The 18,146-nt window shown below is 48.0% G+C and overlaps 2 protein-coding genes across 2 annotated transcripts; one reads left to right on the forward strand and one right to left on the reverse strand.

The window, feature by feature from the left end:
• The first annotated feature begins 1,711 nt into the window (after nt 1-1,711).
• On the forward strand, nt 1,712-13,800 carry LOC135828709 (mitochondrial-processing peptidase subunit alpha-like). The gene is made up of 10 exons (XM_065341136.1): nt 1,712-2,151; nt 3,233-3,312; nt 3,808-3,890; nt 4,778-4,880; nt 5,276-5,368; nt 5,978-6,241; nt 6,555-6,857; nt 7,347-7,412; nt 9,684-9,772; nt 13,004-13,800. The coding sequence occupies exons 1-10, from the start codon at nt 1,857-1,859 to the stop codon at nt 13,167-13,169; spliced, it is 1,542 nt and encodes a 513-aa protein (XP_065197208.1). The 5' UTR covers nt 1,712-1,856; the 3' UTR covers nt 13,170-13,800.
• Nucleotides 13,465-17,844, reverse strand: LOC135828705 (tax1-binding protein 1 homolog). The gene is made up of 3 exons (XM_065341130.1): nt 15,743-17,844; nt 15,071-15,163; nt 13,465-14,457 (listed from the first exon to the last, which is right to left on the reverse strand). The coding sequence occupies exons 1-3, from the start codon at nt 17,585-17,587 to the stop codon at nt 14,179-14,181; spliced, it is 2,217 nt and encodes a 738-aa protein (XP_065197202.1). The 5' UTR covers nt 17,588-17,844; the 3' UTR covers nt 13,465-14,178.
• Nucleotides 17,845-18,146: the final 302 nt, after the last annotated feature.

Raw genomic sequence — 18,146 nt, forward strand, 5'->3', positions numbered from 1 at the left:
GCCGAAGCAAGGGTTCATCTAAATCTGGCAGTGGCAACAAAACTTGAACTCGAAACGCCTGGATGACCCCCTCGGCAATAATTGTAACAAAAGTACGATACTTTAATTAACGTGACTGTATTCATTTAGGCTGTCATCACACCATGGTACAAAGCGCTGCGTCTACGTCCACGTAAGGAGTTTTTGGTCGGTTGTCATGATGATTCGTATACGGGGTGAAAACGGAGCAGAGGAAACGGGAGACGTAGACGTGGTATGGTATACGACTTTTTGTACGAACGTGCGTATCTCCCCCAGCCTTTTTCAGAGCGACCCTGCACTTCGATGTACATGTACGTGCGTTCAAATTTCTCCAAAACCGGGCCCTGACTGTGTGTACGCGTCAAGAACTGTTGCTGTCTGAATCTGATGAGACGACCACCCGTTTTGGTTTTCCATAGACGTGGACGTAAACGGGAGTCGGAGAACGTAGTGTGATGATGGCCTTATTGCACAGTTTGCCACCCCCCCCCCCCCCCCCCAGGCCCCAGTCCGGCTGCCACGGGGTGCGGACTGCTCATCTCAGTGCACTGAGGTGGCCACTGTGATGATCATGCCGGTATTGGCTATCCCCCGGCGTGTGCTAGGGTCACTGACACCGACAGCCCGCCGACTAGTCCCACTGAAACGTTCGCGGCACTGGTTCCGGCGTTACCATGGTTACCCTCACGGTTCCAGCTCGGCAAGGCACCTTGAACTGGTACTGTCATTACCGTGGCAAACTGCGCTCCCGGGCCGTCCACTGAATGAGCAATTAGTACTCCCTGCTGTACATCAAATAATTCAACTGTTCTTTATTATTATTAATATTATTAAATTTTGAATAGGGCAGTCCTTGCTTGTGAGGAACTCAGTTCTTATTCTCTAACTTACAAAAAAAGGAGTGGTTGGTGGACGGTGTCCGTGGTGTTGCCGGGAAGCCGACAGCCTGGAGCACTTCCACACTCAGCCTCCAGATTGTCAGTTGGAGAAGGCGCGTGCCCCGCCGGGTTCCTGGGTGCCCGGAACCCCCCCTTTTTTCGCTCAAAATGCAGGATTTTTTGAATTTTTCCCGGGAAGGCCCCCGGAATCCCCCCCCCCCTTGAAGGGCACTGTGGAGTAATCCGTATAACCGTGGGGAGTTCCTGCGCCTTCAAGACTTGAGTCAGAGACCGGGCCATGGTAGACTGTCTGACTTGATACCATGGCTTGAGCCCCGGCCCCGTGAGTGAACCTGTACCGGTCACCGTCATCAGATCATGCGGCCATGGAGGCCATAGTCATGGTGGAGTATAACCTCCCTACATGTAGGCCCTTGGGAGCTTATTCAATCACCCTCTAGCTCTTGGCCTTGGTGGCATGTCTGTCAGTGCAGTGTCACAGTCACTATGTGTAGGGCGAGTCCCTGGTTGGTGCCCCCGCCCCCCTCCCCCATTCCGCAGATCATGATCCGCTCAGTCTTCCCAGCATGCCACCCAAACCATGCAGATGCAAACAGCACTTGACTTGAACAGTTGAACTAACTAATACTTGAAGCAACAAAAAAAGGACTGCAGCCTGGCCTGAGCAACTATCGCAAGTCATCATTTTACGACCTACTACAATGTCATTGCGCAACTGCCACAGCCGATCGCACAATCGTGCGGTTTTTGATTTCAGAAAACTGCATCTACGAAATTTTAGTGCTGAGAACAATTTTGATTGAATCTAAATACAGTAATTGGCAATATTCATCTCGTACTTCCGCGATCTGTGTTTTAGTATTGCCTGTTAAAGATTGCCAGTATCGTGGTTGGAGAAAGAGTTACTAGTAGATTAGTTTGGCCAATCTGGGAAACATGTCCCGTCTCAATAAGGGACATCAACTGCTGACTGCGTGTCGTCGCTTGTCCAATGTCAAGCTTCACGAGCAAGACGCTCACAGCAACCAGCAGGCCTTTGCCCAGACTCGTGCCGCATCTAGCTGTGTAGAAACGATCCGTCAAGCAAGGCCTTCCCTTGATCAGCCAGTACTCAGCTCGGGAGATAACGTTCAATTCAAAGTTCCTGAAAAGGAGACGAAAATTTCAAATCTCCAAAATGGAATGAAAGTAGCCACTGAGAATTCCTATGGGCAGTTCGTCACAATTGGACGTAAGAACCACTTGAAATGTAGTAACCTAAAAAGTAACTGTTTTATGTTACTAGTATCTGTGACTCACTCATATCGAAATTCGTCGTTGTACGAGGGTTATGGAGAATATCGATAAGTTCTTTCAATTGATTAATTCTGATGGAATCCACTGATTCACCATTGCACCAATCACATTGTAGGGCGAGCACTGGATTAGTCACAGCCATGACCAAATCGACCAATTACATCCGACGTTTGAGAATACACGCTTATGTTCGAAACAGCACACTACAGTACGTTACATACAGTCGACTCCGCTTTATGTAACGAACTCGCAGATAGCGAATTCGATATAACGAACTAGTGTCCATGTCCCTGTTTGGACCTATACAAAATTGACCCTTTATGGTGAACAGCTTTCGTTTATACCGAACCATATCTCTAGTCGTAGCGCCAGATGTAAACCAGGTGCCCTAATACTGCCATAGGCCACATGCCAGTCATAACGTGTTGCTTCTATGGTGTGAGCGCATTTTGGTTTATATTAGAACTTTGGCTATAAAGAACTCATTGTCCTGCACAATGGTGTTCGTTACATCAGGAGTCCACTGTATAATTATAATAGATGTTAAATGTATATCATTGAGAGCCTGAAACAGACACCACATCTCTCTATATTTTTATGGCTAAACCTATCCGACACCTGGTCAAGTTGTGACATTTTTCTCACTGGTGTGCATCATGATATCTTTGCTATCATGACTGATCGAATCACAAATCCAACAACCTCGTGTCTAAGCAGCCTGTGCAATACATTTCCGGATTTGCGACTGGACACAGCCGATTGCCACAAACTCCAGTGCATGTAGTCTAGTAGACCCTGTGCTGAAGTACATGATATGATTATGCCAGCGACCCGTCTCTCTGATCTTCTCGGTGTGTGTGTGTGTGTGTGTGTGTGTGTGTGTGTGTGTGTGTGCGCGCGCGCGCGCGGAATGAGTGAGTACTGAACGCTGCTCCGAAGACTTGACCAATGCCTCCTGTACTTATCAGATGCCTGTCTGTGTTTTTTCTCGTTCTTGGCTCTTGGCGGGTGCTTAGTTTTCCCTCGCATTGGTTCACGCTTCGACGATGGCTACACGCCAGGGATATCGCACGTCCTGGAACGTATGGCCTTCACGGTATGTCCACAGTGTTCAGTGTGCATGTACTGCATGTGCTGCATGGTGTGTATCGACCGCAATGGAAGTGCTGTGCTTATTTGTACACTTGATTTTGATAGCCACTGCGGAATGTACGTGTATGTTGCATAGTGTTAGCAACTCAAGGTAGGCAACCGGCATGTACCCTAGAACTAATTTACTAGACCAGCCAACCTACTTTGAAGTACTAGTACTAGGTCTCGGTCCCACTATATTTTTCGTCCTGTACAGTGTAGTATGTGTATGTTCATGAGGATGCCACCGCTTGTGGTGTGTGTGCGTGCATGTGTGCGTGTGTGTGTGTGTGTGTGTGTGTGTGTGTGTGTGTGTGTGTGTGTGTGTGTGTGTGTGTGTGTGTTATCACTTATCAGTGTTGCTTGTACTTTGACATGGAGAGTTGTCCTCTTCTACTGCATTGCACGCGCCTATATTATAGGCATTTAAATTGTGCAATGCTCTGAATAATGTGTACAGGGATCTCGAAAGTACCCATCACGGGCACACGTGATGGCAGAGCTGGACCAGTACGGTGGCTTAGTTGACTGCCAGTTTCACAGGTTGGTCGTTGTTGTCTTCAATCCTTCTTTCTCTGCTTCTCCATTGCATTGCTTTGCCTAATCTTAGTTCTTAGAAGCTCCTGTCCAAATGTGTCTGTATAGACCTTATGCATGCTGTACAGATGTGCGAAATCCCGTGGAATCTAGTAGAAACCGCGTAGAATCCCGTAGACCCGGTTGGGTGTCGAATGTGCAGGACCCTATTGTGTTTACAGCTATGTCCACTAAGAAACGGGCCCTGAAGGCATTTCATACGAAAAACTTTTTTCGGACAAAGATCTAGCTAGTCATTAGTTCTATCCAAAAGTGACGAAGCTCGAAAAGCGATTGTCTGCCGTTGCTAATTGGGCTAAATTGTGCAAATGCGCATGTATAGCACACAATGAACATCCAACCGGGCAGGTACACATACACACCTGCAGTCCATTTCAAAAATATAGACGCATGGTATTTTTGAAATATTTCAAAATTTGGCTGGAGTTTTTTTGAGAATTTTTTGAGAATATTGCTCAGGTCCTTCCCGCAATTGCTCTCATATGGATTTTTAAGTGATCTGATAGCAAACGCCCAATTTCGAAATTTTTATGCACAAAGTGAACACAGATTTTATGTCGTATAGGTGCTGGCCTAACGGTTTTTTGAAATCACGCGTCTAATATTTTTGATAGATCAGCCCTCCCCTGGTTACCTAGGAGAAGGAGAAATTCCATACTGAAGAGCAATAAATTGTTGTGGCTCTTCCATGGAGGTGGAGCAATGACAAAAGTAGCATGTTCTCTTTACATCGGTTGGTTGGTTCCTTGTTGGACGTTTTGAGATATGCCGTGCACACACTTTCCCCATACCATTGCATTCTGTGTATCATGTATTGCTGTATTGCTATGCAGGGAAGTCGGAGTGTACACATTGTCAGTCCTGGCCAATGGCCTTGAGAAGGCCATGGAAATCCTAGCAGACGTCACACTGCACCCGCAGATATCCCAGGAACGAGTATGTATATTTGTATACTCTCACTAGTATTGTCTTCTGAGAAGTTAGATTTATCTTTCGAAATTGCTATTCAACAATGGCAAGCGATTTGAAGAGAAAAGGACTGGAGGTCCACTTTAATTTCTCTCATTTTCTTCAAAATAAACCATGTTCATTTCGAGTTTATCCTCTCTGCTCAAACAGCCATTTTTAAAACACCATACTTTAATATGCAGTGTACATTCGGATTTTCTGTCTGGTGTTCCTAATGAACAGCCCCCTCCCCCTCCCGGCCCGAATATAGGTTTTAAATTCAGGAGTTTTAGATGACATGTGTGTGTGTGTGTGTGCGCGTGCGCGCGCGTGTGTGTGTGTGTGTGTGTATGTGTGTGTGCGTGTGTGTCTGTGTGTTGTAGCTGGAAGAGGCACAGACTGCAGTGATGTTTCACTTGGAGGATCTGGACATGCAGGCCAACCAAGAGCAACGGCTAGCTGATCTAATTCACCGGGTACGCATGCTGTAACCGTAACCATTCTGATATAATTCACCGGGTACGCATGCTGTAACCGTAACCATTCTTTCTATACCAGTGCCTGGATGCTCTGCAGTGCAACTTCTAGTATTCCTGTTTAGTGTAAGAGTTGAATCTCTATCGGGGCACAAAGTCTAACAATTTTACGGAAAAAATCCATCGTTAACTCAAGAAACTTGGCTATGGTGGGAAACTTTTGCAAACCGTTAAACGTTAGACTCGTCCCACTTTCAACTCCTGCAGTATGTAACTGTTATAACTACAACTGTGAGGCCTCATCTGATCATGTTTTTGCACGGCACATGATTTGTGGAGAATTGTAGTTTTGTAGTATTGGCTATGCGTGTAGCACTGGGTGTGGTAGGTACGTATACTTGAACGGCGTGTTTCATGTGCGCGTGTGTGTGTGTGTGTGTGTGTGTGTGTGTGTGTGTGCGTGTGTGTGTGTGTGTGTGTGTGTGTGTGTGTGTGTGGTGCCTGCATGTATGCATATGTGCGTGCCAGCGCTTTGCATTCCTATGAATACATATGACGGATGTACAATGATCATGTGCATGCTGTGGCCCGTGCTCATGCCATGCACAGGCTGCGTACGGTGACAGTGGTCTGGGCCTGCCTCGCCTTTGTCCCGATGACAACGTGAAGAAGATCACGAATGAAGAGCTGGTGCGATACTTGCGCGCAAAGATGTGCCCGTCCGACATGACCCTAGCAGCTGTAAATGTGGACCACGAGCAGTTTCAAGCACTGGCCGAGCAGTACTTTGGAACAGGAGAGCCCAGCTGGGGCAAGATGGCAACCAGCACAGAGCCCTGTGCCCCCGCAGTCTACAAGCCATGCTTTGTAAAGGTAGGTACTAGGTAGGCACAGGTACACGTGGCGTTATTCTGTTGCTTTGTTTCTCTGAATGCTGTGTAGCAAGTGAATGAGAGAACTGTAACGTGCACAGCCTCCTGTCTTTCCCCAATCCATCGTTGCAATGCGCTTTTCAGTACGTGTGGAGCTCTCCTCACTTGCAATGTAGCGTTTTGGCCCCGGTTCAGGGTCGTTCTTCAATGGCCTGTGTAGTGGAGGTTACCAACTGCTGGGACAAGTGTTGCTTCTCTCAGTCCCCACTGTCCACTGATGCCCTGCCATTGTCCTGTCAATCTGTGCATTGCAGGATGCCAGGAAAATGGAGCGTGCCGTCGTGCATGCTAATCAACTGCCGGACGTTGCTCACTACTCCATGGCGTACCGATCGTGTTCGTATCGTGATGATGACTTTGTGGCCACTTGTGTCCTCAACACTTTGATGGGAGGTGGAAGTAGCTTTTCGGCTGGCGGGCCCGGAAAGGGCTTGTTCTCGCGTCTTTACACAAATGTCCTCTCGCAGAACTTCTTCGTTATGAGTGCCATCGCTACAAACTACCCCTACGCCGACACGGGTCTTTTTACCTTCAACGGCAGTTGCTCACCCGGGGATGTAAGTTAAGCATTTGTAACTTTATATTCTCTTTCACTTGCTTTCGTTGTCCTGGTGGTCTGTAGTGATTCACATAATATAATTTAGGGGGTGTCGGAAGGTATTTTTGTTGGTACGATTAGCTACCTGGAGTACAAATTACTCGGAGGGGGTTGGGGTGGCTCCTCTGAACATGTTTCGAACTTGAGACCCCAAATCAGAGCTTTTTATTGATTCACAGGGTACTAGTATCCGGGACGAACAGTGGTACAGTCAATGCCGTAGTGACCGTAGCGTGTCCGGCGCTCCAGCATATGCACACACACACACGTGTGCCGATCACTGAAGCGACGATAGTGAGCAAGCTATGTCATGCACGCTCACACACACACACACACACACACACACACACACACACACACACCAGTCAGGAGTATGATGTTGGGTTTTGCTGGAATTGGCATGCATGTTCAATGCATGATAAATTTCTCTCGTGTTCTTACTTTGCAGCTGGGGAAGCTGGCACATGTTATGTCCGCTGAAGTTGGACGGTTAGCTAGAGATCCATTCACAGAGGTCAGTTTCTAAATACTGCTGCTGCTGCTATTACTGCTTCTGTTACTGCTGCTGCTGCTGCTGCTGTTGTTGCTGTTGTTGTTGTTGTTGTTGTTGTTGTTGTTGTTGTTGTTGTTGTTGTTGTTGTTGTTGTTGTTGTTGTTGTTGTTGTTGTTGTTGAATTCTTTATTCTCATGTTGTTGTTGTTGTTAGTGTTGTTGTTGTTGTTGTTGTTGTTGTTGTTGTTGTTGTTGTTGTTGTTGTTGTTGTTGTTGTTGTTGTTGTTGTTGTTGAATTGTTGAATTCTTTATTCTCACGATGGCACCATCGCCAATTAGAGATTGTTGTTGTTGTTGTTGTTGTTGTTGTTGTTGTTGTTGATGTTTCAAATCTTTATTCTCACGATAGCCAGTGGCCAATAAGAGATCGTTGTTGTTGTTGTTGTTGTTGTTTACTGTTATTACTGTTGGCTGCTGCTGCCCAGTTTGTGTAGTTCTACACTCTTATTTGTTATTAACTTGTATGGAGAATTGTTTGTTATTTCTCTTCGAGTTTGGGTGGGAGCACTTACTACAGTGGTCCCTCTATAATCCGGCACCATTTGTGCCACGAAAATCTGCTGGATTAGGGAGGGTGCTGGATTAACAAATCTGATTTACTGCTGCAATGTACATGAAGAGGACATTTTGGCTACTGAAAATTGTGCTGGTTTATCGAGGGTGCTGGATTATAAAGTGCCGGATTAGAGAGGGACGACTGTACTACTAAAAGAAAATGCTAGCTTTGCACAACTCAATGCAGTCTGTATTGAGTCAAGAACAGGTAGATACTGGCAGAGAACTCAGCGCAACCTTTTGATGGTAGAAACAAGACAGTAGTGTCCAATATACTGAAACTGGTAAAGTCGTTCACACAGCTTCAGATTGCGATTTTCTACACCACAAGCGAGGCAGGTCTACTTCTACCAGTATACCCAGTGTGTGTGTGTGTGGGGAGGGGGGGGGGGGGATAATGTATGCACCCTAAAGGTGCCATGCTGTCAGGTGAGGTGAAGGTATGACTGTGACACGGTTGTGGTGTACGGCAGCTGTTTGAAACCTCAGCTTTGAAGTCCTCAGCTCCGCAAGCAGGCGCCAAATCTATGCATAGCGTGTGCGCGCGCACGTGTGTGTGTGTGCTTCAATCAGCTGTGTGGTGGATACCAGGCTAAAAATAGTGGCGGTCAATTCATCAGCCTTGCGAGCTGTTGAATGGTGTAATCCCAGCACAAGTTGCTATGTCTAACATAGCTGTTCGCTATCATCGCTTCCGCGATGGGCAGGTCTGAGGTGTGTGTGTGTGTGTGTCAATGACTTAGCTTCCCTTGCTTGTTGTATTGGCTGTGAATGGGAAGGTGCTAGCTCTATAGCTACTGTGTAGTTTCACTAGTTTTCTCCTTGTCACGTAAGGTGGTACTTTCTCTCTGATGTGTGCAGTTTACCGTGCACACTGTAGGGGCGTAGCCAGGATTATGTCCTTATACTCTCAATATCTCAACCTCTCACAGTTTCCTCAGTGTTGTCTTTCCTTCAGTGCGGTTCTTCAAAGCCGAGGGGGTTATTTTAGAAAGCAGCTCCTCTCCTTCGTGGTGTTGCTGTCAACTCTAGTATGCCAGTCTTTGGATTCCTAGTTTTCATCGTAGCTCTTCATGTTGAAGTACCAGTTTACTGCTCCTGGGTGGTTTCTGTAAATAGGGTAGTGTGATTGCAAGCATTGCTGCCGGTTGCACGCTATCTGCTATACATGCCGTCAAGAGTACATAAACCAGAGTGTGCAACTGTGCATATCAGATCTGAAACCGCGCAGTTTGTACACTACGTCACCCTAATGAGGTCAGCCAAGCCGCGACTGCGTACGGCTCAAATGTTCGTGGTTCATAGCCCGGAAATCAGTCAAGTTTGCTTGATTTTAGACGTCCTATTTCAGGATTTCGGTGTTTTTGTGTGACTGTGTACGCTGCGCACATCCACCGACAAGTAAATTCACTAGGCTATCCGTATAAAAAACCGCAATCAGGACGAACTCAGTGATCTGCACCACCGTGACTGGTTACACAACTTTTCACCGTACCTGTGGCTTACCATGCCGTCATAAATGACGTACTGCATGAATTACGCTCCCACAGGAACCATCCCGAGTTACACACACTCTGGTTTATGTACTCTTGCTGTCGTGAGTAATAATCAATCATACTTGACTACTTAGTACTTGTGTATGCCTACCTGTGTTGTCCTACTGCTGGTTTGTGTGTAGGAGGAGGTATCCAGAGCAAAGCAGCAAATGCTGAGTTTGCTATTCATGAACCTGGAATCGCGTGCCATTAACTTGGAGGATATTGGCAGGTCAGTTCATGCTGTCCCTTTTTCACTTGTTACCGAACAGTTAGTATGACTGTGAAGCGTGTGCCCTGTGCTTGTCGCCATCCCAAGTAGCTACAGCCGGGCCACTTGAAACCCGCGCCGATGTACTCTTAGGCTCTCCATAGGCCTTGGATTGTGTGTGTGTGTGTGAGCGCGCGTGTGTGTGCATGTGTGTGTGTGTGTGTGTGTGTGTGTGTGTGTGTGTGTGTGTGTGTGTGTGTGTGCGTGCGTGCGCGCGTGCTCAGGACATTGGAGCTGAGTAGCCATCGACCTCACATGTGACATTGGTGCTGATTTCACTTGCCACACCTGCACTACTGTCATGTATCATGTCCTACTGTAGAAGAGATTTTGTCCTGCACCTGTTTACTTCATGAAAACCAGACAGCAGCGAATAAGGGAATGCAACGTTTGGCATTTATCTTCCCCATGTGCCACTGAATACCGTCCGAGACTTGTTATTGGGTGTACTAGTATGCATTTAAATAATACCATACCGGAAGCTGTAGGTTCCAGTTTGACATGTACTAGTATTTGATTTGGAACGTGGAGTTGCTACTATGGCTGTGCGCAGATGTGTTCCCGTAGTGAGGAAAGTGACCGAGCTCTGGAATTCGGTGCACCTGTAGCAAGAAGGACCCATGAGTGTGTGTGATCCCTGGTAGCCTAATCGGTAGGGCATTGTCCCGGAAAGACAGGGGTGCTGGGTTCGAATCCCGCTCGTGGCTCCTTCTTTTGCAACATTGGCGCCTGGCAATGGCTCGAACCCACGACCCATCGTACCCCCCGCGAGTAGGTACGGCGTGAGGACACAGCCTGTTGGGGCGGGGGAGCAGTGTAGCAAGAAGGACCCATGCGTGTGTGTGATCCCCGGTAGCCTAATCGGTAGGGCACTGTCCCGGAAAGACAGGGGTGCTGGGTTCGAATCCCGCTCGTGGCTCCTTCTTTTGCAACACACCGGCTTTGTAGTGCGCAGCTTGAATGAATGTCCTGACCTGTGTTTGTAGAAACAAAGCTGGCCCAGGGCATGAATATGCGAGCATGGCTTGAAGAATTGGGAGAGTCTAGTCGGTCTGCAGTGATGTGCAGCTGCAGAATGAGCAAGCTTAGACTCATGATACTAGTAGATCCTGGCAAGTGTTCTGCATCAAGCCATACCACTTGCACTTGTCATTACTGAAGCTGACTGTTGACGTGCGTTGATCTCTTCACAGACATTGTGAGGACAGCTCTCTTATGGGGTACTAGCAGCACCCCAGGCCAGCGTTGCCTGGCCGAATGTGGCATGCGGGTGAAGCAAGTACATGAACAGCACACGTGCTCAGCACGTGGTGGTGGCCAGACCGCTGAAGTTCTGGTGAGGGAGGTTCTTCATGGTTGGAAGGAGAAGGAGGGACGTCTGTTACGCCTTCGGGAGGCTGGTCAGGGTTGTCCATCACCTGGTGGCGGATGAAGCGGCTCAAAAAATTCATAAACTTACGAACAAAAGTGCGATGCGCTCTTCGCTGCAGATCAGATGCAGAGTGCAGTCAGTGCAGATCTTTTGTATCCTTTTGTTGCAGATGTTTCTATTTGCAGAGAACGGTTCACGTGGTCCGCAGCGCTTGTGCGGCTGCTAGTGCTACCTATGGCCTAGGCTAGGTGGCTACATGATTCGCACGCTTCGCGTGCTCAGTGCTTCTGCGCGCGGCTGCTACTGCTACTCGTACTGATTGTGTCTGCTAATATATAAGCGCTACCACGTACACTGTGGTGGTGGCTACACGATTCGAACGCTTCGCGTGCTGAAATTTAATTTGCACCCTCCTGCGGAGCCCACGCTGCTTTGGCAGTGGCGAAGGCTCGCTTGCCGACGTAACCGTAACCGTCGGAGATCATCATGAACAATGGACTGACTAATTATACACTTGTCCTGCTACACGATTTGCGGAGCCCACGCTGCTTTGGCAGTGGCGGAGGCTCGCTTGCCGACGTAACCGTCACCGTCGGAGATCATCATGAACAATGGACTGACTAATTATTCACTTGTCCTGCTACACGATTCGCACGCTTCGCGAGTTCGCGTGCTCAGTGCTTCTGCGGCCGCTAGCTACACTGTGCTACACTGTTCGCACGCTTCGCGTGCTCAGGGCAGCGCTGCTCCGCAGCGCTTCAGCGTGAAAGACACACACACGTCACAGGTGCCTCTTCTTTATAAGGAGCGTGACACACACACAGACACACGTCACAGGTGCCTCTTCTTTATAAGTAAAGATTCACACGACAGGCTAATCCACGTGCACCGGAAAGTTGCTATGGTATTTTACCTGTGAGCGAGAGAAGTGCCTGAAAGTGGCTGAAAAGTGAAAGCGAGCTGGGGGCCCACTTTCACGATAATCGTGGCGTGCACGAGTACATTTTCACCAAAAAGCGCGAAACAAGACTTGATTTTTTACGCGGCTCTTTAGAGCATGATAATTATCGTATGTGTGTTTTGAAAATTTGAAATACCCATGGCTACTGGTCGGTGAAGCATTCAAAAATGCAAACGTGCCTGTCGTCGAGTGCAGCTGTGTGAATCCACACGGTCACTTTTCTCGTATGTCACTACCTGTAAAACGTGCAAGTGCCTATCGTGTGAATACCCCATTACTTGTTGTACCCTGCACGAGCATTAATCAAGAATTGTTCTGATGCGACAGTTCTACGTGCACTTAGGTTATGTTCGATTTGTTGGATCCGGATCCCGATCGATTGCCTGGATCATTCGGGTCCTCCCAGGTCCAATAGAGTGATTTCACATCTATCACATGAGTATACGGGACGGCCATGTTGGTTTCAACTCTACTCAACTCCCGCTGAGGAGTCCTGCACCGATGGGTCACGTGATGGCGGCCATGTCGGTTCCACTCTCCACATAATTATGTACATGTACATGGTACTACATACCATGATCACTTTCTTCACTAATGTAGTCACATGACAAAGATGTGAAACCACTCTATCTAACGAATGTGGAGTTTTCGTGCCAAAAAGGTTGATTGGCAACAAGAATCTGTTGGATCCGGTCAACCCTGCTTCCCGAGCGCGAGGTGGGTTGGTCGGATCCGAATCCGGATTCAACCAATCAAAAGGGTGCGAATCCAGTGGATCCAGATCCTACCAATGGAACATGCCCTACAATAGTGCACTCATTGCATGTGCAACTGTTTCTGGTATTTTCGTTGATTGCAGACAAGTACTGGAGCTGGGGCTGCGGGAAAATGGCGAGCAGCTAAGGCAGAAAATTGTCAACGTCAGCGTGGAGGACATCACGCGTGTTGCTCGTAAACTGTTCGACTCACCGCCGGCATTTGCCGCGCTCGGTGATGTCAGTGCGTTGCCAGCAAGCATGACCTAGAATAGGATTCAGCACTAACTTATTATTCCCCAAGTACCCGGGATACCTTTGAAAGTGTGCCCACGTGCAGTAGTGGGTTTCCGTAGGGTAAGGTTCCCAATGAAGAACATCATCAGCTTGAGTGCTTGCTCGTGTGCTCTTACAGTATTACAGATACATACCACGTGTTCTCTAGTGCTTTTCTTGCTCCGGTATTTTTATATTTTGATTTGAAATATTCCTAGCTGACCCCTACCATGTTGGTGCCCTGCATGCAGTGTAACACTAACGCACAAAAACAATAATAGCTCAGAACTTCTTCTTGGATTCCTTTCTTTTCTCCACTCATCATTTTTTCGTCTGATGTGGAGAGATTAACCAGCGATTAAATCTGATGATACATGAAAAGCACAGAATAAAAGCAATTGCAGTGATGCAATGTGCAGTACCAGTCGTTAAATCACTAGCTATACCAGCGGCAGCTCGGCCAGGTTCAGGGTCGTCACAACAACGGAAATATACAACAGAATGATGAAATTGAGCAGGGTGGGAACACAAGCAATTGAATTATAGCAGGTGGTGATAGTACTTTTTGTCCTGCCAGCGGATACGAGAAAATACACACAACTGCACACAAACACACACACACACACACACATATACAGGGTACATGATACGCAGAACCTACAAGTGACGAGTAGCAAAGTACGGAACTATGGCTAAAAGGACGATAAAGCTGTCTACCCCAAGCCCCGTACGATAAAGCTGTCTACCCCAAGCCCCGTCATAGAAGAGATAAAGCAGAAAAAAGGGAGATAAACATATTATAAACACATATCACACGTCCTTCCTAAAACTAATGCAGCGTAGAAATCTAGGTGAATAACGATGATGATGATGATGATGATGATTACGATATTAGGAATGGTCTGTTTTATGATAGCGGTCAAGCTAGGTACATGTAGGTGCATGCAGAAGTATGTCCCGAGTCCCTTGAGTCCACAAGTCTCCTGGCGGTACTTACACTACTCTAGTATACGGATTCGAAGTGAGACGCGCAATGCTGATTGACCTCCTCGATAGCCATATCCCATGGCAATTCAAGGCTGCAGATCGGACAGACGCGAGCATCGACCTCGGGACCACTGGCAGCGCTGAACTGCGGCGCAAGTGGGGCGGCGGCTGCCTGTGCAGCAGTGGCTAGGGTCTGTGCAGGCTGGGCGTTCTCCAAGTGAAGGGACTGCATAAGCTGTCGGCAAGACTCGCGCCTCAGACGCTCATTATCCTCCCGCAGTCTCTCCAGCTCAGACTGTGGGGAACACGAGAGTGAGAGCAACACAGCACAAACAGCACAATCGTGAACCCTTTTAACAACAAGGGATGCATTGAGAAGCAAATGCCACAAAACTATACAAGCTCGAACAAGTGATACATGTACCACTCACTGGCAGTAGGTATCAAGATGATACTTCAACAAAGACAATAAATTAGGACGGACGGCGCAATTGTGCACTGGACGTAACTAAGGCACAGTTACACAGAATGACGTCAAATCACAACTAATCTGTCCCCATAGGATACCGCGATTCCGCGGCCGCGCATTTTCCGCGTTATTAGCATTCATACGCGCTTTCGAGAAAATTTGCAGAAAACCCGCGTTATCCATGGGAATGTACAAGAAAATAGTGAATGATGTTGAAAATGTACTACAAAGTCGTACCCGCCCCCGAGTTTGAACATACTTGCATGAAACCAGTAATTGTACGCTAGAGTTGTACAAATAACTCGTGCATAATGACGCATTTTACCGCCTATTTGCCGCATAATGGCCTGTTTTCGCCTGCATAATTAGGCACATCATTTTATGATTTTGTCCGCGTTATTCTGTGGGGGCAGACTAATCACCGTCTCTAAGTGCGTACCTCGCACTCATCCAGTTGCATGCACTTCTGGGAAGCGCTAGCTTCAGCCTCCATCAGCGCCACTCTTAGTTCCGAGTTTTCTTCCAAAAGATCCTGAACAGGCAGAGAGCAAAAAAACGTACAATCAAAGAGAGCCAATGAATCGATGACAAACACACGCGCACACACTGAAGGACAGCAGCCTTCAGGTGTGATGGTGTTCGAAGTATATCCAATAGTATAATGGCTCAGAAGTGGCTCAGACCCCACAACTAAGGCCATGCCAGAGTTGTTATATTCACAAGGGCAGGGTTTCATTTCCCAGCACTGTACATGTATTTGCTGTGGTCATGCCGAAATGCACCCCAACTAACTCCTTCCAGACGTCTCATGCACAGTCAGAATGGAGGCGGACTGCAGCAACTACTAGTAAAACAGAAGTCATGAAAACGAAAACCAGACTCGCATGCGGGCCAATACTAGTATACATGGTAACGCCAGTGCAGCCAGAAAGTGGCGGCGGCCTACATGATTGTAGTAACAGCCGTCGGCGGAATAGCGCGAGCTCCAGTGTGGGAGCAAACCCATTCCTAAACAAAATCATCGCCGAAGTCGCAACCTCTATTTTATACGTGTGTTGGTAAGAGTAAAGCAACAGGCAAGTCAGCTAGACGAAAGCCAGGGTACACTTACAATGTTTGCTGAGTCAGTAGATGCATTGGCCGAGCATGCGACCATCTCCTCCAGCTTTCTCTTCAGCTGGGCGCACTCGCGGTACTTGCTCCTGTAGTGTTCGGCACCCTCCTGCAGCTTGCCCTTCAGCATCTTCACCAGCTCGTTCAGACTTTCAACCTCATCCTCCAGAGTCTTCACGGTGGATTCGGCAGCGCGAGTAACACGCACTTGCTGCCGGTTGGCGGCGTGCGCCTCCTCGCACTGCCTCTGGGCATCCTCAAACGCACGGCGCAGTCCAAACATGGCTGCTCCACCTACACGGCTCGAATAGACTTCTCTAAGTTCAGCCATTTCTTCCCTCAGTTGAGCCATCTTCTCGCTTTCCAGTGCGGCATTCTCTTCTGACAACTGGGTCAGTTCCGTAACCTTTCCGGCTAGGTCCTCATTGTCCCTTTTCAGGGCATTGTTCTCACCAATCAACTCGGCCATGTTTGCATGAACAATATGACTTTCATCCACACGGCTCGCCACACGCTGTGTTTCAGACTCCATCTCCTCAGCCGACAAGCGCAAGGCAGCCAGTTCGCCTTGCAGGTTTTCAACTAATCTCTGGCTGGTCTCCACAGACTCTCTAAACTTACCATTCTCAGTATAGAGTCTGGCCATTTCCTCTAATTGACCAGCATCTGCTTCCACTAACTTGCAGTGCAATTCATCGATGTGCGTCTCTTTTGCCTGGAGCAACTCATCATCGGCTGCCTTGCGTGCATTGGCAATCTCCAAAGCTTCGTGCAGGCACTCCGTATCACTTCTGCGCTGCTCAAGTTCCTGCTTCAGCCCACCAATTTCTTTTTCGAAGTGCTGAATGGTATCCGTGAGCCTGCAATTGTCATCCTGTGCAGCTTCCAGTTGAGTACTTGTTGACGCCAGTATCTTCACTGTATCTTCGAACGCCAACTTCAGCTCATCAATGGACGCTTTCTTCTCCGTGAGTTCGCTTTCAAGACGCTCCCGCTCCTGAATTGCTACTGCCACTTCGCTTCCCGACACGTCAAGTTTATGGACGACAGATGCCAATCGGGTCTCGATGTCTGCCACCATTTTAACCGACTGCTGGTTTTGGTCAACAGCTTTGGCCTTCTCCTTGCGCAGCAAGTCAATCTCCTGCAGATAGGAAGCTATCTTGCTCTCTATTTCGGCAATTTGAGCACAGGCACGGTCCTTTTCCTCCGAGAGTTTATGTTTCTGTTGTTTCAAGACCTCCGTTCTTTCTTTCCAGTCCTCCTCTGCCACTTGAAGAGAGGCAACGGTTGTCTGCAAGTCAGCAAGACGACTTTCGGTTTCCTGCTCGCGAGCTCTGCGCTCACGAGTCTGGACCAGCACGACATCCGCAGCTTCATCTTCCAACTCGACACAAACGATGTCATCGTCAGAGAAGTAGTCGTTTCTGATTTGAAACGGTGAACTGACGCCTCGAATATCTCCCACCTTAGTCACATAGCAGAACTGATAGAACTCCTGGTCCTTCGGCAAGTAGCGTGGCGCGAATGAAACACTTTGCTCCGTGCCTTCACTCGGAGTTGGTGGGGACCAAACAAACGTGAAGTAGTCGTTCTTGGGCGATGACCAGCCAACTTTGTACACACCAACCCAGTCATGAGCAGTGACTTCGACTTCATCTCCAACACAATACAAAACTTTGATACTCTCACCAGGAGGATATGCCGGACGAACGCCAATAAATTTCACTTGGTCCATTTGACCGTCGGAGTCGGTTTTCTCATCCATAGCTGGATTTGCAAAAGCTTGCTCCGGCTGAAGGCCTTCAACTACTTCTGAGCTATACGCTTCGGTTTCAGCCATGACTTCCAATGCTGAGAAATTCGTATGCTGTACAGCTGGAGTGGAGGTCTGCACAAAAGCAGAACGAAGCCAACAGTGTAACAAGTTTCACTAAGCGAAGACTTTTTGTTGACTGCTTTGCTATGACACGTCTTCCTGCTTCACCTCTGACTTGCAAAGACGAGTGACTTCCACGCTCTGAAGCCCTGCAAAAGCGCCTGGACTGTCTGGAGAGTGGAGTGGAGTGCTCCTTCGCTTCAGTTCTTGTGTTTGAGATCGAAACAAAAGCGCAATACTGTATTGCTGGCTGGCGCTTATGTCATGACTTGGCGGCAATGACGCCATCACACGTGTTTTCCCTGTCACAGTGCAGTGTACAGCATGCAGCAGGTCACACGCACTGCAGTGCAGTCTTGATCTTGCACTTGTTCCGACGGTAGGTCTAACCTGTCACCTGCACAGCGCGAGCGTGAGCTCAGCTCAGCATGCGAGCACTCATGTCATGAGCTCAACGACTTACGTAGATCTACGTGTACAAGGCCTGATGGGAACATGCATGACTCATAATTATACATAATTA

This window comes from Sycon ciliatum, chromosome 1 (assembly GCF_964019385.1).
Source record: "Sycon ciliatum chromosome 1, ocSycCili1.1, whole genome shotgun sequence".
Taxonomy (NCBI): domain Eukaryota; kingdom Metazoa; phylum Porifera; class Calcarea; order Leucosolenida; family Sycettidae; genus Sycon; species Sycon ciliatum.